This window comes from Gorilla gorilla, chromosome 20 (assembly GCF_029281585.2).
Source record: "Gorilla gorilla gorilla isolate KB3781 chromosome 20, NHGRI_mGorGor1-v2.1_pri, whole genome shotgun sequence".
Lineage (NCBI taxonomy): Eukaryota > Metazoa > Chordata > Mammalia > Primates > Hominidae > Gorilla > Gorilla gorilla.
Genome location: NC_073244.2, coordinates 67,458,935 through 67,479,220, shown reverse-complemented (window position 1 = coordinate 67,479,220; position 20,286 = coordinate 67,458,935). Strand labels below are relative to the sequence as shown.

The window sequence follows — 20,286 nt, the reverse complement described above, 5'->3', positions numbered from 1 at the left end:
ATGGCAGAAGCAGGACATGAGAAATAAGGGAGGAAGCAGTGAGTTGGAACATGCAGGATAAGGAAAATAAGCCAGAAGGACTTGCAGTAGCAGTTTGGCCACGAAAAATACAGCTAAAGATGAGCAATTTTGTCAAAAGAGATAAAGTAAGATTAGGCAAGGATGAGCAATTAACTTACAAGAGATAAAGTGAGGTTAAGCAAGTGATGAAAAACATATAAAAGACCATGAAATGTACGGCCGGGCGCGGTGGCTCATGCCTGTAATCCCGGCACTTTGGGAGGCCGAGGCGGGCGGATCATTTGAGGTCAGGAGTTCGAGACCAGCCTGGCCAACATGGTGAAACCCCATCTCTACTAAAAACACACAAAAGTTCGCCGGGCATGGTGGTACATGCCTGTGATCCCAGCTACTCTAGAGGTAGAAGCAGGAGAATCACTTGAACCCGGGAGGCGGAGGTTGCAGTGAGCTGAGATCGCACCACTGCACTCCAGCCTGGGCGACAGAGCAAGACTCCATCTCAAAAATAAAAAATAAAAAAAAATTTAAAAAGAGTCCTTTAAAAAAAAAAACGCCATGAAATGTAACAAACTGGGGCTGATCTCATCTCGGAGAGCTCAGTCCGCTCTCCCCTCTGAGAGTGGAATACTGTGCTTCATAAACGTTCGCTCCTTTCCTTTGCTGTCTGTGCGCGTCTCATCCAATTCTTTGTTTTGGACACCAGGAGACTGGAACTGCACAGTACCATCCAGTAACAATCACACATGTGCACACACACACACACACACACACACACACACCATGCCCTGGGGAAGACAGAGAGACAGAAACAGAAAAGCTGAGAGACAGGCAGTGAAGAGCATCCAGAGTCTAAAACATAAACACTGAGAGAAACTCCAGAGACTGTGAAAGAGACAGAGACAGGGAGAGGAACCAGAACACAAATGGGAGAGATGAAGTCAGAGAGACAATACAGAGGAGAGAGGCTGGGCACGGTGGCTCTCGCCTGTGACCCGAGCACTTTGGGAGGTCAAGGCAGGAGAATCACTTGAACCCAGAAGTTTGAGACCAGCCTGGGCAACATAGTGAGACCCCATCTCTACAAAAGAAAAAAATTAGCCAAGCATGGTGGCAGGTCCTGTAGTCCTAGCTTCTCAGGAGGCTGAGGTGGAAGGACCCCTTGAGCCCAAGAGGTCAAGGCTGCAGTGAGCCAGGATCACACCACTGCAGTGCATCCTGGGTGGCAGAGCCAGACTCTGTCTCTAAAAATAGATATATACATACATACACACATACATAGATGATAGATCCATAGATAGGCAGGTGATAGATAGATGATAGTTGAGAGAATTGTGGATAACCCAGGGATGGACAGAAAGCCAGGAGGAGCAGAAGAGGAACGAGCAAGGGCAGGCGAGATGGAGAGATAGCAATGGGGCTAGTGTGAGTCACAGACAGCTGGCAGGCAGAGGGACCAAGGGGCAGAGTACAAGAGGCTGTCTAGGAGGCTGGAGACCGTTGGAGACACCCGAGAGAAACATGGGAGGCCAATGATGTCCCCAACACAGACACCAGCCACACCAGGCCCAGCAGCCCCACCTGTGCAGTGGTTCAGCACAGTGGTAGTGTTGAGCATGGCAGGGGTAGCAGTCAACGTGTACGTGCCATGGCTGGTGAGGGCACTGGGTGTCTGTCTGTCCTACTGCAGCTGGTCTCACCATGTCCTGCTGACAGGAAACTGGACCTCTGGCAACATCACTGGCTGCACTCAGCCCCAGCTCCCAATATGCCCCCACCTGCCTGCTGGCCCCCACCCTAGGCCTGGTAGGACCTCAACTGCTGACCTTGCCCATAGTACTGCTGGCCAGTGAGTGGGCCTGGGAAGCAAACTCATGCTGTCAGCTTTAAATCCCTGCTTCAGGCAGGAGAATCGCGCGTGCGGTTCTAGGTACTGAGCCGTGGTCATTTGTTACACCAATTTCGGGAAACATCCTGGCTTCCCAGAGCAGACCCCCGAGGGTAGGGGTCCAAGCAGAGACTGAGGCTGTCACACCTGGTGCTCCCCTACCCAACCTGAGACCCAGGGTCCCCGCTCCAGCCAACACCCTTCCAGAAACAAGGGGACCCGGCCCATCCTCTGCCTCCCACAGACACCAGGGGTCCCAGTGCCTCAATAAAACACCCTGGGGGAGACTGCGCCCTGTTCTCCCGTCCCCTCCCGTCCTGCCACACCCTTCCCCTCTCCTCCCTCACTCTACTGCTCAGGATTCTATGAGCCCCAGGATTTCAGGGGTGACCCTCCAGGAGCCAACCCCTCCTGCTGGCTGGAGACCTCGGCCTGCACCAGCCCCTTTGGGAGCCTCGGTTTCCCCTCCTAAGGTGCCGGGCTGAGCAGAGGGAGGGAGGCACAGGTGTGTCTGAGGGTGGGTGGGCAGGTGCAGCCCAGCTCCCCTCCCTCCCAGCCCCCTCCCCACAGCTCCAATTAAGGGTCCTCCACGCTCAATCGCTGCATTTGACTTACTGGCGGCCTCGCCTCCCGAACGAGGCCTTTGTTCCCTTAATTGGCCATCTCCAGGCACCATTCTCTGTCCCCCGCCAACGCACGGCGGTTCCATATCCCAGGTCCAACTATGCGCTAATTGGGCACTTAGAGGGTCCCAGAAAGCCTCCTCCCCTCCCTGTTCCCTGCCTTCCTATATTAGCCCCCACCTGCCGCTCCCTCAGACTTCAGGTTGGGCTCCTGGGAGGTGGGGACAGGGTTAGGGCACAGTGGGGAGGCCTTGGCCCAATTCCCAGCCCTGCCTCCTCCCCAGCCTGGGGTGCCTGGGCCTCCAGAGTCCCCTGTCCCTCCCTGCTCACAGATTTGGGGGGCGCTTTGGTCAGCAATATTGTGGGGAGTTACTCCAGACCACCCTGGCCATGCACCCCGGGGTCCCCGAAGGCTCTGGGGTCTCCGAGCCCGGCCCCCGGGAGCTGTGTGCCTTTGTGAGCGGGGCGGCCGCCCACATGCTGCGGGCCCTGCAGCCCCGGCGCACCCGGCCCCCCAAGAGGCGGCCCAACCACAGAAGGTTTCTGCACAACCAGATCTGCAGGTGAGGGGGCTGGTGGGGAAGGTGGGCACGGGAGGGGGAAGAGGGGAAGGAGCAACCAGCACCCTTGGCTGGGGGAGACCAGGTACAGACAGAGAGGAGCAGCCCCCAGGGCTGGATGCCAGCAACAGTCAACGTGCATTTATTGAGTGCCTACTGTGTGCCAGGCCAGTTAGCAAAGCAGGTAAAGTTCCTTGCTGTCGTGGAGGTTGTGTTTTCATGGGGGTGGCGGACGGTCAGGAATCACCAAAATAAATAACTAGCATGATGTGATGCGACCACATAGGTGACCCTTGCAAATATGCTGGCCGGGGGTGGTGGCTCAAGCCTGCAATCCCAGCACCTTGAAAGGCCGAGGCAGGAGGATCACTTGAGTTCAGGCGTTAGAGACCAGCCTGGTCACATCTGTCTTTACAGGCAGTTCACCAAGATTGAGGCCGCCACCCAGCGCCTGGCCCTCTCCATCCTGTCCCAGGAGGCACCTCCCCAGAGACCCTCGCTCCAAAAGCCACCCCCGCCGCCTCCATCCCCCTTCCTGGGAGTGGCCTGTGCTGTGGCCCCCACTGAGGCTCCCCATGCCAGCGCCAGCCTGAGTCTCGCTGCCCTGGACACCTCTACCCTCGACCTCTTTGACAACATTGCGCTCACCCCAGAGTGTGCCTCAATGCCATGGGACTCCTCCTCTGGTCCTGATGCTCCCCTGCCAGCGCCGGGTCTGTCCTATCGCAACCTGGGCCAGCTGGACCTGAGGCAGGTCCCACATTTCTGCGGCCCCCTGCCCCTTCCCCAGCATGCCCTGGGGGAAGAGGCTGATCTCGTGGCTCCCGACTGGGGTTGGGTGGACTGCTGGGAGGTGCCTCGTGCCTGGGATTCTCAGGGGATCCCCGAGGGTTGGGGGACCAGCTCCCCATGAGGCCAATCACAACCCAGCCCAGAACCCAGGACAAGCCAGAGGCCCCTCCACGACGGCTCTACAGCCCTCTCCAGGAGCCCCCAACCTATCCACTCCCTTCCTGGCAGCCCCTGGGAAAATAAACCAACCCAGAACCCCACTTCAGACCACTGCCTCAGGGGTCTCAGCCCAGGGGACCCACGTCCACCTCTTCTTGCTTTCCTGCCTTCCCCCTTCCTTCTGCCCAGCCTCATCTCGGCATCCACCCCTCACTCTCACCCAGGCTCACCTCTGCCTAATGTTTGTTCTCCTGTCATTTATTCCCAAAGATGTATCGAGTGCCTACTATGGGCCAGGCCCAGGTCTAGGACTTGAGGATTCAGCTGTGAACGAGGCGGATGGGACCCCTGCCTCAGGGAGCTCCCTGTTCTGTGTGCATGTGTATGTTTTGGCGGGGAACAGACAATAAAAGAGTATATCCATGCATTTTTCAAAAAGCAAGATTCATTTCCAATTCAGATTGGAGTTAGTGCTGAAAAGAAAATAAAACACAAGGCCGGGTGCGGCGGCTCACACCTGTAATCGCAGCACTCTGGGAGGCCAAGGCAGGCGGATCACTTGAGCCCAGGAGTTCAAGACCAGCCTGGGCAACAGAGTGAGACCTCCATCTTTACAAAAAAATTAAAAAATTAGTCAGGTGTGGTGGTGCATACCTGTGGTCCCAGCTACTCAGGAGGCTGAGGTGGGAGGATCGCTTGAGCCCGGGAGGTTGAGGCTGCAGCAAGCTGTGATTGTACCATGGTACTCCAGCCTGGGTGATAGAGCAATTTTTTTCTTTTTTTTTTGATGTTTCAAAAAAAATAAAAACAGCGACCTGATGGAAGGGCTACCTGACACCAGGTGGTCAAGAAAGGCTTTGAAAGCCTGGAAGTTTGGGCCATGGGGAGTCCTAGGATTCCAGGCTGAGGCAGCACACGTGCAAAGGCCCTGTGGTGGGACATTGAAGGAACAGCAAGAGGAGACCCATGTGGCTGGAGCGGAGTGAGCAGGGGGAGTGGTGAGAGGCGAGGTCTGCAGGGACCAGGAAGGCCGACCATGAATTGGGAGGAGTTTGGATTTATTCCAAGACAGATAGGAAATTCTTTCTCTCAACCTCCATTTCCAAGCACAGAGTCTAAATTATTCTAAACACCACCGGAGGAGGCAGGTGCTGTACAGATGGGGAAACTGAGGCAGCACAGAGCGCAAAGGACAGGGGGGCGTCAAATTCCTCACTTGATCGCTCCCTCAGCCAGCCCCTTCCTGGAAAGTGCTTGGGTATCTTTGTAAGCCTCCATTTCTTGAGAGAGGGCCAGGGTTCGAACCGCAGACATGCCTCTACTCTAGGTAAGACCCCTCTCTCTCTCTCCCGGCCTCGGCGGTCTGCTCTATGCAATGGGGCCGGCCGAGACGCCCTCTCTCCAGCCAGAGTCTGACCCTTCGGAGACCACCGCGCGACTCCGCCCCGTCGGCCGCCACTCACGCCCTCTACGGCTCTCCATTGGCAGAACGACCTGCTGCCCCACCCCCACGGCGCCTTTGCGAGCTAATCATTTTCTTGAGACTGACAGCCTTGCCGGCACCGCCCCTCCCCTGGGGCGGGAGCAAAGCAGCGGCATATGTGGATTGGTTGAGAGGCAGGGGGCGGGGAGAGTTGGTGAGCGCCGATTGCGGGCAGAGGCAGTGGCACATGCGGATTGGCCGGAGAGAGGGGCGAGGCAGAGCATGATGAGTGTCGATTGGACGGCTGGGCCCAAGTGGGCGGAAAACGGACGGTGCAGGGGGTGGGCCACGTGTCCAACCCTAACGAAACGGTAACCAGCCCTGGGAAGCCCGCAAGAGGCCTCAGCGGTGGCCGTCCGAGCGCCGAGAGGTGAGGGTGCCCCCGGCCTCACCTGCAGAGGGGCCGTTCCGGGCTCGAACCCGGCACCTTCCGGGTAAGTCCTCTCTCGCTGCCGGCGCTATTTGGAGACCGACCTTACCGCCTAGCAGATGGGGAAACTGAGGCTCTGCCTGGGCGTCCCGGGCCAAGGTCACAGGACCAGAAGGAGGACTCCACCTGGCCCCGCCAGAATTGGCTGGCCAGAGATTGGAAGCGTCCCCGGGTCGCGCCTGCCGCCTCTGTAACAGCGCTGGGGGGTGGGCAGGTTTAATCCCCATTTCTCCGACGAGAAAACTGAGGCTAAGACAAAGAGAAACTTGCCCAAGGTCACACAGCCAGGAAGTCCGGGCTCCAAGGCCGGGTTTCCGAGACCGGGTGGGGAAATCAACGGCCCTACCCCGCCCCCTGTTGCCGCCCACCTCCAGCCACGCCCCCTTTGGCCTTGGGTACCCTCCACCCAGGCTGAATCTCTCCTCGTTCCGCAGGACACGCCCAACCCTCTCCAGCCCAGACCTCCCCTCCACATCTCTCTCTCTCACACACCTACCCTCACCCCAATTTTTCATCTCCCAAAAACCAGTTCCCCTCCCCGGGATCCCCTATGAATCTTCAGATCATGCCCCTCGCTCGACCAGAAACTGGGGGCCTTTCTCCCCGACTTTCCCCACCGTCCCAGCTGCCCCTTCCTGACTCTCCCCTGTCCCACTGGGCCCCAGCGCCGACCTCCTGCTCTCTGGCCTTTGCCTCCAGTTCAACCGCACGGCGGGGGCCTGAAGCCATCTTTGTATTTTGCATTTTGAACACTTTTTCTGGAATAATACCACATACGCAGAAAATCGAACCGTTTGCAAATACACAACTTAAATAAATATTTATAAAGGGAGCACCCTGGTGTAAACAAGTATCCAAAGAAAAAAGTCAAACATGCGCCACATCCCAGGATCTCCCGCCCTCGTCGTTTCCATCGCTGTGGTCCAAGGGCAGTCACTGTCCTGGCTTCTGACGCCATAGATCAGTTTTGCCGGGTTTTGGCTTTATGTCATCCCTTTATTGTGTATAGTATTGACTAGACAACTTGTTGCACATTGTCCAGAATTCAGAAGAAACAGAATAGGACCCAGTGAAAAGGCTCCTACACACTTCCCCGGTGCCTGGTTCACCCGCCTGAGTCTCCCATTTCTTGCTTGTTTGCCAGAGATAGCAGATATAGATATAGGCAACACAGACACATTTTCCTCTCCCTTTTTTCTTTGGCACAAAAAGGAGCATTCCATACACACTGTTCTGCTTCTTTTTCACTTCTCTCAAACATGTTTTCGTATTGTTACTTAAAGAGCTTCCTCGTAATTTTTTCTGGCTGCGAGGAATAACAGAGTATAGTTATGGCATGACTTACGTAACCAGTACCCTCATTGTGGACATTGATACTTACTTCTGCTCCTTTGCTCTGGGGAAGAGTCCTGCTGTGTTGTTTCACATGAATGTCTGTAGGATAAATGCTTAGGAGCAGCTTTTGAGGTCAGAGGGTTTGTGTATCCATCATTTTGAGAAATGCAGCTGCTCGCCTGTCCCTAGGAGTTGCTGTGACCCACACTCCTACCAGGCCAGAGGGGAGTTCCTGGGTGCTACACATGCCTGTCCTAGGCTTTTGGACATGCTGGCCCCTAGATCTGCCCCTCCATGGCTCCTCACTGCCCTCAGCAGAGAGACTCCAGGACCCTTGTGACCCACCTGTCAGCTCTCCAGCTCCTGGTTCCCTCAGAACCATCCCTTGGGGCCTGGGTGTCCCAGGTCCCGCCTCCTGCACAGGGGAGGAAGAGTTAGCACATGAGTGGGCGTGAGAGGGTCACTCCATGGGGAGGAAACCGCAAGGGCTGTTTGAGAGGAGGGAGTGGCTGGGCTGAGGCTGGAGGGTCTTCAGAGCAGTGCGGGGCCGGGGGGAAAGGGGTGTCTGCATCTTAATCCTGAGGACAGAGAGAATCCACGGGGGTCAGGGGACAGTTTGAGACAGGGGAGTAATAGTCAGCTTTGTGTTTTGTGAAAAGATCATTTTTCTGTCTTCAGTTTCTCTAGGAGAACACTGCAGCCCCTGCCACGCTGTATCTGTTTCCCTCCAAATCCCACTTATCACAGCTGTAATTATGGGATTAATTCACTGTGGTTTTGTTTCAGAGGGAGTTTCCATTCAATTTTATTTAATGAGATAAAATTTGCACAACATAAAATTGACCATTTTAACCATTTATTCGTTTTTAAACTTGAGATATGGTGCACATAGAAAACATTTGCTATGGTAGATGGATTATGTTGAAAGAATAATAGGCCAGGCGCGGTGGCTCACGCTTGTAATCCCAGCATGTTGCAAGGCTGAGGCGGGAGGTTCGCTTCAACCCAGGAGTTCGAGACCAGCCTGGGCAACATAGCAAGACCCTGTCTCTAAAAATATAAAAATACAAAAATTAGCCAGGTGTGGTGGCATACACTTGTAGCTCTAGCTACTTGGGAGGCTGAGGTGGGATGATCACTTGAGCCCAGGAGGTTAAGGATGCAGTGAGCTATGATTGCGCCACTGTACTCCAATCTGGATGACATCATGAGACCATGTCTCAAAAAGAAAAAATAGTACAGGGAGGCCAAGGCAGGAGGGTTGCTTGAGGCCAGGACGAGAGAGAGAAAGAAAGACAAGGAACAACAGTGTCCTCACTACCCAGCTTTGAAAATAGCAGCTCAAGGCCAGGTGCGGTGGCTCACACCTGTAATCACCAGCACTTTGGGAGGCTGAGGCGGGTGGATCACGAGGTCAGGAGTTCAAGACCAGCCTGGCCAACATGGTGAAATCCCATCTCTACTAAAAATACAAAAATTAGCCGGGAGTGGTGGCACAAGCCTGTAATCCCAGCTACTTGGGAGACTGAGGCAGGAGAATCCTTGAGCCTGGGAGGCAGAGGTTGCAGTGAGCCAAGATCGCGCCACTACACTCCAGCCTGGGTGACAGAGCAAGACTCCATCTCAAAAAAAAAAAAAGAAAAGAAAATAGCAGCTTCTTGTTGAGTGCCCTGCCTCCCTCAGCTTCCCAGAACACCTTCTGTCTTGCTTCCAATGAGCCTCCAGGGTCTCCCATTTCCCTGGTGAATTAATGAATAAATGAGTTAAGTACAAACAAATTGTACACACAGACGGGGAGAGAGCTGCAGACAAAAGCCCAGCCCAAACCCTCACTTGTGCAGCAAACTCGGAGACCCAAAAGCACAAGCCTCCCAGGGACGTAGGCCAAGACGTGCTGATTCAGGGCCCCTGCGGTATAGACACTCTGACAGCGTAGACGCTCTGACCGAGTGGAAGTCAGGTGTGCCCTGTATGGCTGCAGGACCTAGGGCAGGTTAACGGGCCCTCTGGATCGAGGTTTCCTCCCCTGCAAAAGAATTGCTGGCCAGGTGGCTTCACCAGCCTGTCCTTTTTTTCTTTCTTTTCTTTCTTTTTTTTTTTTTTTTTTATTGTAGTAAAATGCGCTTAACATAAAACCCTTTCAGCCATTTGAAAACGCAGTGGAGTGGCATTCATAGTCATGCTGTTCTGCAGCAGTCACCACCAAGTCCCAGAGCATTTTCACCATCCCAAACTGAAAACTACACCCCCCAGCAGTCAACCTGAATTCCTCCCAGCCACAGCCCCTGGCAGCCAACCATCTGCTTTCTTTCTCTTTTTTTTTTTTTTTTTTTTGAGATGGAGTTTTGCTCTTATTGTCCAGGCTGGACTGGCAGTGGTGCTATCTCTGCTCACTGCAACCTCCGCCTCCCAGGTTCAAGTGATTCTCCTGCCTCAGCCTCCCAAGTAGCTGGGACAACAGGTGCGTGCCACCGTGCCTGGCTGATTTTTTGTATTTTTAGTAGATACGGGGTTTCACCATGTTGGCCAGGCTGGTCTCAAACCCCTGGCCTCAGATGATCCGCCCACCCCGGCCTCCCAAAGTCCTGGGATTATAGGCGTGTGCCACCAAGCCCAGTCTCTTTTTTTTTTTTTTTTTTTTTGAGACAGAGTCTTGCTCAGTCACCCAGGCTGGAGTGCAGTGGTGTGATCTCGGCTCACTACAACCTCTGCCTCCTGGGTTTCAAGCGATTCTTCTGCCTCAGCCTCCCGAGTAGCTGGGTTACAGGCACCTGCCACTGCCTGGCTAATTTTTGTATTTTTAGTAGAGACAGGGTTTCGCCATGTTAGCCAGGCTGGTCTTGAACTGACCTCAGGTGATCCGCCCGCCTCAGCCTCCCAAAGTGCTGGGATTATAGGCGTGAGCCACTGCGCCCGGCCCCATCTGCTTTCTGTCTGCGGATTTGCCTGTTCTGAGCATTTCAGGAAAACGGGATCGCACACTCTGTGGCTTTTGTGTTGAGGTCTATCCAGGTTGTGGCCTCTGCAGGGTCCCCCTTCTTTCCTATGGCTGAAGAATATGGCCTTAGTTTCCTCTTGGAGCGGGGTGAGGATCAGGGTGGACCCTTCATTCAGGAGGCCCTGGGGAGTGGGCTGGCCCAACACAGGAGGACGCCCAGCAGAGCCTCCGTTTTGGGGCTGATGGTAACCAGGGCTGACAGTAACTGGGGCTGATGTAACCGGGATCTGATAGTAACCGGGGCTGACGGTAACCGGGACTGATGTAACCGGGATCTGATAGTAACCGGGGCTGACGGTAACCGGGACTGATGTAACCGGGATCTGATAGTAACCGGGGCTGACGGTAACCGGGACTGATGTAACCGGGATCTGATAGTAACCGGGGCTGACGGTAACCGGGACTGATGTAACTGGGATCTGATAGTAACCGGGGCTGACGGTAACCGGGACTGATGTAACTGGGATCTGATAGTAACTGGGGCTGACAGTAACCGGGACTGATGTAACCAGGATCTGATGGTAACCAGGATCTGATAGTAACGAGGGCTGGTGGTAACCGGGATCTGATGGTAACTGGGGTTGATGGTAACCAGGGCTGATGGTAACCAGGATCTGATGGTAACCGGGACTGATGGTAACTGGGGCTGTTGGTAACCTGGATCTATTGGTAACCAGGATCTGATAGTAACGGGCTGATGGTAACCAGGACTGATGGTAACTGGGATCTGATAGTAACCGGGGCGGATAGTAACCGGGGCAGATGGTGACCAGGGCGGATGGTGACTGGGGTGGATGGTAACTGGGGCGGATGGTAACTGGGGTGGATGGTAACCGGGGCTGATGGTAACTGGGGCAGATGGTAACTGAGGCTGATGGTAACCAGGGCTGATGGTAACCGGGACTGATGGTAACCGGGACTGATAGTAACCGGAGTAGATGGTAACCGGGGCGGACGGTAACCGGGATCATGAAGCACTCCTTGACATTGTGCACAGTCCTCAGCAAGGAGAACGCAGGGATCAGGAGAAGGACACCCAGAGCCACGTGTGGATGTGGCCCAGAAGGCTTCCCAAGGAAGTCACCTCCCTGCTGAATAGGACAGAAATAAGAAAGAAGCCCATTCCAGGCCCAGGGAACAGCAGACACAGAGACCTGGAGGTGGGAAGAAGGTTGGCAAGGTGCCCCGGGCCCTGCCAGGCTGAGTGTGAGGACCTGGACGCCAGCTGGAGACACTGAGAGGAGCCCTCGGGCCTGACCCACCGTCCCTCTGCCCACCCCCAGAAAATGGCGGCTGCCAGGCCCAGCCTGGGCCGAGTCCTCCCAGGATCCTCTATCCTGTTCCTGTGTGACATGCAGGAGAAGTTCCGCCACAACATCGCCTACTTCCCACAGATCGTCTCAGTGGCTGCCCGCATGCTCAGGGTATGACCTCAGCCCCCCACCCTCAGACCCAGGATCCAGGCTCAGCCCTCCACCCTCAGACCCAGGATACAGGCTCAGCCCTCCACCCTCAGACCCAGGATCCAGGCTCAGTCCTCCACCCTCAGACCCAGGATCCAGGCTCAGCCCTCCACCCTCAGACCCAGGAGTCCAGGCCCAACTCCTCTTCCTTCAGACCCAGGGATCCGGGCCCACTTCCTCTTCCCTCAGACCCAGGAGTCCAGGCCCAGCTCCTCCTCCCTCAGACCCAGGAGTCCAGGCGTAGCCCCTCCTCGCTCAGACCCAGGAGTCCAGGCCCAGCCCCTCCTCCCTCAGACCCAGGAGTCCAGGCCCAGCTCCTCCTCCCTCAGACCCAGGAGTCCAGGCCCAGCCCCTCCTCCCTCAGACCCAAGAGTCCAGGCCCAGCCCCTCCTCCCTCAGACCCAGGAGTGGCCCAGCCCCTCCTCCCTCAGACCCAGGAGTCCAGGCCCAGCCCCTCCTCCCTCAGACCCAGGAGTGGCCCAGCCCCTCCTCCCTCAGACGCAGGAGTCCAGGCCCAGCCCCTCCTCCCTCAGACCCAGGAGTCCAGGCCCAGCTCTTCTTCCCTCAGACCCTGACCTTTCTTCCCCATCACTGGCACAGGTGGCCCGGCTGCTTGAGGTGCCAGTCATGCTGACGGAGCAGTACCCGCAAGGCCTGGGCCCCACAGTGCCCGAGCTGGGGACTGAGGGCCTTCGGCCGCTGGCCAAGACCTGCTTCAGCATGGTGCCTGCCCTGCAACAGGAGCTGGACAGTCGGCCCCAGCTGCGCTCTGTGCTGCTCTGTGGCATTGAGGCACAGGCCTGCATCTTGGTGAGATGCTGACTGACCCCAGGGGTCCCTCGTTCTAACCTGGGACCCCCATCCTAAATAGAACCTCCTTCCCTGACCAGAAACCTCCACTTCCCTGCAGGACCCCCATCCTGACCTGGGCCCTCTCTCCTCACCTGTGGGCCCCATCCTATCTTGGATCCCCTCCTGACCTGGGGGCCCCCTGCTCTGATCCGAGCCTCCCTCCTCCCCATTCTGGGCCCCTAATTCTGACTCACCATCCCCAATTCCTTACCCAGGACCCCCGTTCTTATCCGGGGTTGGCCCTGACCTCTCTCTACCCACAGAACACGACCCTGGACCTCCTAGACCGGGGGCTGCAGGTCCACGTGGTGGTGGACGCCTGCTCCTCACGCAGGTGAGAGGGCCCCTCCCTGGGTGGGTGTACGTGGGGGCCGTCAGGGGCTCCCAGGAAGGGCCACAGGCGGCATTCCCACCAAGGTGCCTGCGTGTCTGGGTGTCCAGACTGCGGCGTCCACACCACCCTTCCCTCCCTCCCTCCCACTCACAGCCAGGTGGACCGGCTGGTGGCTCTGGCCCGCATGAGACAGAGTGGTGCCTTCCTCTCCACCAGCGAAGGGCTCATTCTGCAGCTTGTGGGCGATGCCGCCCACCCCCAGTTCAAGGAGGTAATGCCTGCCTGGCCGCCCCCACCTCCGCTGCATCTGACAAAGGTCTGGTCTTTGGGCTCTGAGAATACATCTCGGCACCAGCAGGCTGCCGCCTCCAGGGGGAGCCAGGTTCTTGGAGGGGAGGCTGCTGGTCACTGTCACCGCCATAAATCCATGAAAGGAGCCCACAGATGGACCACAAGGACCACAGAGAACAATAAAATGGGGGAGGCGATCCAGAGCGTCAGGGCACAGAGGAGGGGGTTTGTATTGGAGGGTCTGGGGGGCATCCTGGAGCAGGTGACTTTAGAATGAACTGAAGGAGGGAGTGACCAGGCGGACACTGGGGAAGAACAGGTCAGCAGAGACCCTCTAGATAGAAGCCCCTTGACCCGTCCACACCCATCTCCAACTCTCCATCTCCTCCGCCTCTGCCCCTTCCGGCCCGGGTGCCCCTCCTCCAGTTTCTCAGACTCCACTGGCCACCCTGCTACCGGGGTCAGCCAGGTACTGGGCCCCCCTGCTTCAAGCTGTTGGCCCTCAGGATGCTGGAGAGGCCCCAGACCTTGACATTCCCAGGCCCTCCCAGGTCTGCTCATTGCCTTCCTTCTAGTTCAGCTCTGTGGGACATTCACCGAGCACCCACTCTGTGCCAGCCACTGTGGTGAGCCCTGGAGTCTGCAGCAATCCACGTTCAGTGACACATTGTGACCAGCAGCTGGGGCAGGAATTGCAGAGGGATGAGTGAGAGTGGCAGAGGTGGCCCTGAATTCTGACCTGCCGGGGAAGGGGGCATCAGGCACTCACAGTGTTCCCAGGGGTGGGGGGACTGAGCTTTCCTTGAGGAGCTGTAGCAGGCCAGGGTGAGCACCGCGCGGGAGGAGCCAGCAGCCTGTCTTCGCGCAGGAGTCGGAGCCCAGAGGTTTGGGATTTCAGCCACGGGCAGCCATCAGGGTTTGATGCAGGGGAGCTGGCCATATCAGATCGGCAGTTTACAAAGTTCTTTCTGGCCCTGTGTGACCAGTGGATTAGGGAGTGTGGCATAGAGGGGAGGAGGGAGACCTGTCAGTAAGGAGGTTAATTTGGGCACCCAGGCAAGCGGTGATGAGGCAGTGGGGATGCAGGCTTTTTTGTTGTTGTTTTTTCTTTATTTTTATTTTTTTTATTTTCTGGAGATAAACTTGCTGGGACTTGCTGATGGATAAAATGCGGTTGGTTGCTCATGTCTATGTAAGAGGCAGTTAGATAGATGAGTCGAGTTCAGGGGCAAAGTCCAGGCTGGATTTGTGAGCTGAGGGCCCAGAAGAGGGATGGGAGAAATGAGGTTACTTAAGAAGAGGAAGGTGTAGACAGGAAGCCCCAGCACAGAGCTGTCCACCCTTAGTGGTCCAAGCCCGCAAAGCACACCAAGATGGCGGGCAGTGAGGAGCTCAACCAGTCACGTGTAATGAAAGGGAGGCCCCAGGAAAAGTCTTGAGAAGAGGGAGTGTTGTCTTGGGCAGCTGCTAGCCAGAAGGTCCGAGAGATGAAGACGGAGAGGTGTCCCTCAGATTTGTCATCCATGGAGATCGGGACCCTAGACGCTTCCTGACCCATCGCCCTCTGCCCTTACAGATCCAGAAGCTCATCAAGGAGCCCGCCCCAGACAGCGGACTGCTGGGCCTCTTCCAAGGCCAGAACTCCCTCCTCCACTGAACTCCAACCCTGCCTTGAGGGAAGACCACCCTCCTGTCGCCCGGACCTCAGTGGAAGCGCGTTCCCCCATCCCTGGATCCCAAGAGTGGTGCAATCCACCAGGAGTGCCGCCCCCTTGTGGGGGGGGGGGGGGGGGGGGGGCAGGGTGCTGCCTTCCCATTGGACAGCTGCTCCCGGAAATGCAAATGAGACTCCTGGAAACTGGGTGGGAATTGGCTGAGCCGAGATGGAGGCGGGGCTCGGCCCCGGGCCACTTCACGGGGCGGGAAGGGGAGGGGAAGAAGAGTCTCAGACTGTGGGACACGGACTCGCAGAATAAACATATATGTGGCTGTGGACCAAACCATTCTTGGGTTGGGGGGGGATCCCGGGGGCGACTGGGGGCTGCAGGAGGGAGAAAGCGGGGTCCCCAGCAGGTGGGGAGGGGGAGGTGCCTCTCCTCGGCTCGAAGCCGGCGCGAGGCAAAGGCGAGGGCTGGCGGCTGACACATCTGCACGGACGCGGCGCATCTGCTCGGAGGAGAACTGCGGCCGGGGTCGCCCCCAGCCGGCGCGCGCACGCCCAGCCCAGCTGCCGGCAGACACGCGCTCCGCCGCCGCCTCCGGCCGCCCCCCACGCCGCCACCCCCGGCTCCCCAAGGGTCCCGCATCCGGAAAGCGAGGTGAGCGAGACCGCACCCAGGTGCGGAAGGGAAACTGAGGCAAGGGGACATGGAGACGGGAGGAAGGAAGACACAGCCATGTGGATGGGTGGATGGATGGATGGAAGGATGGATGGACGGATGGAAGGAAGGGCTGAAAGCCTTGTAGTCCCGGCTCCCCCAGACGCAGGAGTTCCGGGACCCACATGGGGGCTCCCAGAATTCTGCAGATCTAGGAGTTGGAACTCTGCAGACCCCCAGGGAGAGCTCCTCCGTTCCAGATTTGCAGCCCTTGCCTCTTCCCCAACCTTGGAGACCTGAGAGGCCACCCCTGAGTCCTCAGAGACACCGGCGTCAGAGCTGTCAGTCAGCCCGCCCCGCGTTGGGCAATCGGAGCCCCCACCGCCGACCCTGGGAGCCCAGACCCCTCCCAGAAGGTCCGGTCCCCTGGCCCCCAGCGTCGGAGCGCCCAGCATCCCTCTCCCCAGGGATCTAGGAGGAGCCCCTGGGACCGGGCGGCAGCGCCCCCGGCCCCCGCCTTCCGGATCCAGGTGTCCCCCCTCCTCACCCCCCAAGCCCGAAGCCTCGCGTCTCGGAGGCCCCGCGCGCGTCGCCATGGCAACGAGAGTCTATTTTGCGCTGGGAACACACAGCTCCCGCCGCAGCGCCCCCCCACCCCACCAACCCGGGCCTGAATGGGAGTGGGGGACCCGGGAGGGGGCTCGGGGGTCCGGGTCGGGGGCGAGTGGAGACACAGACACTCAGACAGAGATCAGACGACAGCAAACCTGGGACAGAGAAAGAGACGTGGAGCCAGGAAGGAGAGACAAGCGGGATGTGGAGACAGAGGGGTGACGGAGACCGGGCGGGGGAAGGAGGGAAATGGAGGCGCGCAGGGAACTGAGGCTCGGAGCTGGGGACAGCCCGGGACAGAGGCGCCGGGACGGAGAGAGACGCGGAGAGAGACGCCGAGATGCGAGGAGACCCGCAGCGACAGACGAGGGCTGAGACCCCCCCACCCCAGAGACAGAGACGGGCGGGGGAGGCGGGGGTCCGGGAGGAGGCGTGGACGGGGCGCCCCGGGACGCGAAGATGCAGAGACCCAGAGACCCAGAGACAAGCACGCGGGCCGGGCGGCGCAGGGATCTGGGCGGGGGCGCCGGGACCGGCCGCCGCCTGGGCTGCGGGTCGGGGGAGGGTCCTCCTCCCTCGCTCGGTCCCTGCCTTCCCCGCGGCCCGCGAGGCACGGCGCCCCCGTGCAGCCCCCAGGGTCTCCCCGCCCCGCCGCCCCTGGCGCCCGGAACTGGGGTCCCCGCGCCCTCCAGCAAGATCCCGCCCCTTCTCTCTGGGCTTTCCCCACCCGCCTGGGCCCGCCTCCTCTTGAACGCACACCCCTACCCCAAACCGACCTGTCAACCCCAGAGGAGCTCCACCGTTCGCACTCGGACCGGCGCCCGCCCGGCCCAGCCCTGGCCTCTCTCTCCATACCCACTGCTCCCCTCAGCCCCCCACCCACCCCCTGCGGACCCCACTCCAGCCCAGCTCCCGAGACCCCAGAGGCGCCGACTCTCTCGGGCGTCTGTCCCCTCGGTAGGTCAGGTCCTCCCCTCTCTGGCTCTCTCTCCTCTCAGGGTCTCTGAACCCCACTTCTCTAGGACGCTGCATCCCCTCTGAGCATTTGTCTCCCGCCCCCCGCCCGTCTCTTTTGCTTCTCTCTCTCGGTCTCTGTCCCCTCTTTCTCTGGGTCTCTGTCCCCTCTCTGGGTCTCTGTCCCCCCTCTCTCTCTGGGTCTCTGTCCCCCTGTCTCTGGGTCTCTGTCCCCCTGTCTCTGGGTCTCTGTCCCCTCTCTGGGTCTCTGTCCCCCCACTCTCTCTGGGTCTCTGTCCCCCTGTCTCTGGGTCTCTGTCCTCCTGTCTCTGGGTCTCTGTCCCTCTCTCTCTCTCTGGGTCTTTGTCCCCCTGTCTCTGGGTCTCTGTCCCCCTCTCTCTCTGGGTCTCTGTACCCTCTCTCTCTGGGTCTCTGTTCCCTCTCTCTCTGAGTCTCTGTCCCCCTGTCTTTCTGGGTCTCTGTCCCCCTGTCTCTGGGTCTCTGTCCCCTCTCTGGGTCTCTGTCCCCTTCTCTCTCTGGGTCTCTGTCCCCCTCTCTCTCTGGGTCTCTGTCCCCTCTCTCTCTCTGTACCCTCTCTCTCTGGGTCTCTGTTCCCTCTCTCTCTGAGTCTCTGTCCCCCTGTCTTTCTGGGTCTCTGTCCCCCTGTCTCTGGGTCTCTGTCCCCTCTCTGGGTCTCTGTCCCCTTCTCTCTCTGGGTCTCTGTCCCCCTCTCTCTCTGGGTCTCTGTCCCCTCTCTCTCTGGGTCTCTGTTCCCTCTCTCTCTGAGTCTCTGTCCCCTGTCTTTCTGGGTCTCTCTCCCCCTGTCTCTGGATCTCTGTCCCCCTCTCTCTGGGTCTCTGTCCCCCATCTCTCTGGGTCTCTGTCCCCCTGTCTCTCTGGGTCTCTGTCCCCCTGTCTCTGGGTCTCTGTCGCCCTCTCTCTGGGTCTCTGTCCCCCATCTCTCTGGGTCTCTGTCCCCCTGTCTCTCTGAGTCTCTGTCCCCTCTCTCTGGGTCTGTTCCCCTGTCTCTGGGTCTCTGTCCCCCATCTCTCTGTGTCTCTGTCCCCCTGTCTCTGGGTTTCTGTCCCCCTGTCTCTCTAGTCTCTGTCCCTCTGTCTCTCTGGGTCTCTGTCCCCCTCTCTCTGGGTCTCCGTACCCCCTTCTCTCTCAAACACACACAATCTGCCCTGCCTTTGGCTCTCTGTCCTCTCTCCCAGGACCTCTGTTTCCCCTTCAGTATCCCTGTCCCTTTCTTTGAGCTTCTGGGCATCCTGGCCCCCAGCCCCCAGCCAAGAGGGTTGGGAGGGGACACAGCAGGTGGAGTGTGCAGCACAGAGCTGGGCAGGGGGCTGGTGGGGGGTGGGGGAGGAGCTCCCAGGAGCCCAGGGACCCTGCCCAGGCTGGCTCTCTGACCTGTGTCCCCACATCTGTGTCTGTCAGGTCCTGAGCTGGGGTTCAGCGTGGCATGCAAGATGCAGACGTGAAGCCTGGGGTCCCGGGCCCCTTCCCCCTCAGCTGTGGAGGAGGAGAGCGCCGTTGTGTGCGTGAGAGCCGAGGTGGGGGCGGGTGTGGGGCGGAGGTGTCACATGGCGCCTTCAACACTCTCCAGTGCTGGTGAGGGTGTATTTGCACACGTGTGTGCACCCCTGAGGTTGCGTGGCTGTGAGCTGTGATGTGTGTGGTCGCGGGCCCACGTGGAGCCAGGTGGGGCAGGTCCCTGGTCCTGTCCCAGAGCTGTAAGTGGTCCCAGTGTGTAGGGGTTGAAATGTGCAGAAGCCATGTTTGTGTTGTGTGTCCACGTGGAGTGGTGTGTATGTGCGTCCGTGTGCCAGGAGGAGGCCACAGGAGTGCCACCAGGTCCTTTCGTGTTGTGTCTGGGACTATCTGGGTGCCCTGTGCTCTGTGTCAGCGTGTTCGGCGTGTCTCTGCGCAGCTTTGTGTGAGGTCAGGGAAGAATTCATCCAGTGTCTGGATGGGGCCACTGTGTCTGCAGGTGCACGTCCTCTCTCCACCCACCTATAGGTGCTGCCCTGACCAGGAGGGGTAGAGAAGCTGTGTGTGGTGTGTGTGCATGTGGTGTGTGTGTGTGGTGTGTTTGTGGTTTGTGTGTGTGTGTTGTGCTTGTGGTGTGTATGTGTGTGTGTGTTGTGTGGTTTGTGTGTGTGTGGTATGTGGTGTGTGTGTATCTGGTGTGTGTGGTATGTGTGGTGTGTGGTCTGTGTGTGGTGTGTGTGTGGGGTGTGTGGTGTGGTGTGTGTGGTGTGTGTGTGGTGTGTGGTTTGTGCACTGTGTGTGGTGTGTGGGGTGTGTGTGGTGTGTCGTGTGTACAGTGTGTGCAGTGTCTGGGGTGTGTGTGATATGTGTGGTGTGTGGTGTGTGTGATATGTGTGGTGTGTGGTGTGTGTGGGGTGTGTGTGTCTGTGGTGTGTGTGGTATGTTGGTGTGTGTGTGCGGTGTGTGCAGTGTGTGGTGTGTGGGCTGTGTGTGGTGTATGTGTGGTGTGTGTGTGGTGTGTGTGGTGTGTGTGTAGGTCTGTGCATCTATGGTGTGTGTGTGGTGGGTGTGGTGCATGTGTTGTGTATGTGTGTGGTGTGTGTAGGAGGTGTGTGCGTCTATGGTGTGTGTTGTGTGGTATATGTGTGTGTGGTGCCTGTGTGGTGTATGTGTGTGGTGTGTGGTGTGTGTCTGTGTTGTGTGTGTTTTGTGTGTGTGTGGTGTGGGGTGTGTGTGGTGCATGGTGTGTGTGTGGTCTGTGTGTGGTGCGTGGTGTGTGTCGTGTGTATGTGTGTTCTGTGTGGTGTGTGTGTGTGTGGTGTGTGTGTGGTGTGTCTGCGTGTATCGCTGAGTTTGAGGGGAGGTGCGCCACTGCTCCTGCTCTCCCTCCCTGTCCCCCTGCTGGAGTTGTCAATGGCCTAGAGCTGTGTCTCCTTGGGTGTGTGCACCACGTGCGTGCAGTTGGAGCAGCCAGTGGGACTCTGTCAGCAGAGGGAGAAATAGTGTCCATGGAGCCTGGCGGAGGCTTGGCACAGAATGCGGAGTGAGCAGAACTGCCAGCCCATACAGCAGCCTCTGTGCAGATGAGACAAAGGCACCCCCCACCTTGCCCAATCAGCTCTCCCAGGTCTGTGGTTTGGCAGGCAGATGGCACCCTTGTGTGAGCTTGGAAGGGGCACTCC

General features: G+C 58.2%; 3 protein-coding genes across 6 annotated transcripts in view; all 3 read left to right on the top strand.

Moving 5' to 3' along the window:
* The first annotated feature begins 2,734 nt into the window (after positions 1–2,734).
* On the top strand, positions 2,735–4,002 carry C20H19orf85 (chromosome 20 C19orf85 homolog). Its single transcript, XM_055370615.2, has 2 exons — positions 2,735–3,092; positions 3,507–4,002. The coding sequence occupies exons 1-2, from the start codon at positions 2,920–2,922 to the stop codon at positions 4,000–4,002; spliced, it is 669 nt and encodes a 222-aa protein (XP_055226590.1). The 5' UTR covers positions 2,735–2,919.
* A 1,707-nt stretch (positions 4,003–5,709) lies between these two features.
* ISOC2 (isochorismatase domain containing 2) lies at positions 5,710–15,226 on the top strand. Of its 3 annotated transcripts, none has more exons than XM_055370611.2 (6): positions 5,710–5,957; positions 11,570–11,710; positions 12,350–12,559; positions 12,865–12,935; positions 13,089–13,206; positions 14,803–15,226. In XM_055370611.2, the coding sequence occupies exons 2-6, from the start codon at positions 11,573–11,575 to the stop codon at positions 14,881–14,883; spliced, it is 618 nt and encodes a 205-aa protein (XP_055226586.1). In that variant the 5' UTR covers positions 5,710–5,957; positions 11,570–11,572; the 3' UTR covers positions 14,884–15,226. The 3 variants fall into 3 exon arrangements, with proteins under 3 accessions (XP_055226586.1, XP_063557730.1, XP_063557731.1); XM_063701661.1 differs by having other exon boundaries at positions 5,794–5,957; positions 11,284–11,710; XM_063701660.1 differs by lacking the exon at positions 13,089–13,206 and having other exon boundaries at positions 5,730–5,957.
* The window catches only part of SHISA7 (shisa family member 7), a 20,440-nt gene continuing 15,362 nt past the window's right edge, over positions 15,209–20,286 (top strand). Inside the window, exon 1 of one of the 2 annotated variants that reach the window (XM_055370604.2) lies at positions 15,209–15,544. In XM_055370604.2, the coding sequence (XP_055226579.1) occupies positions 15,209–15,544 (336 nt within the window). The remainder of the gene's footprint in view (positions 15,545–20,286) is intronic. The other variant, XM_055370606.2, reaches the window with a different exon arrangement.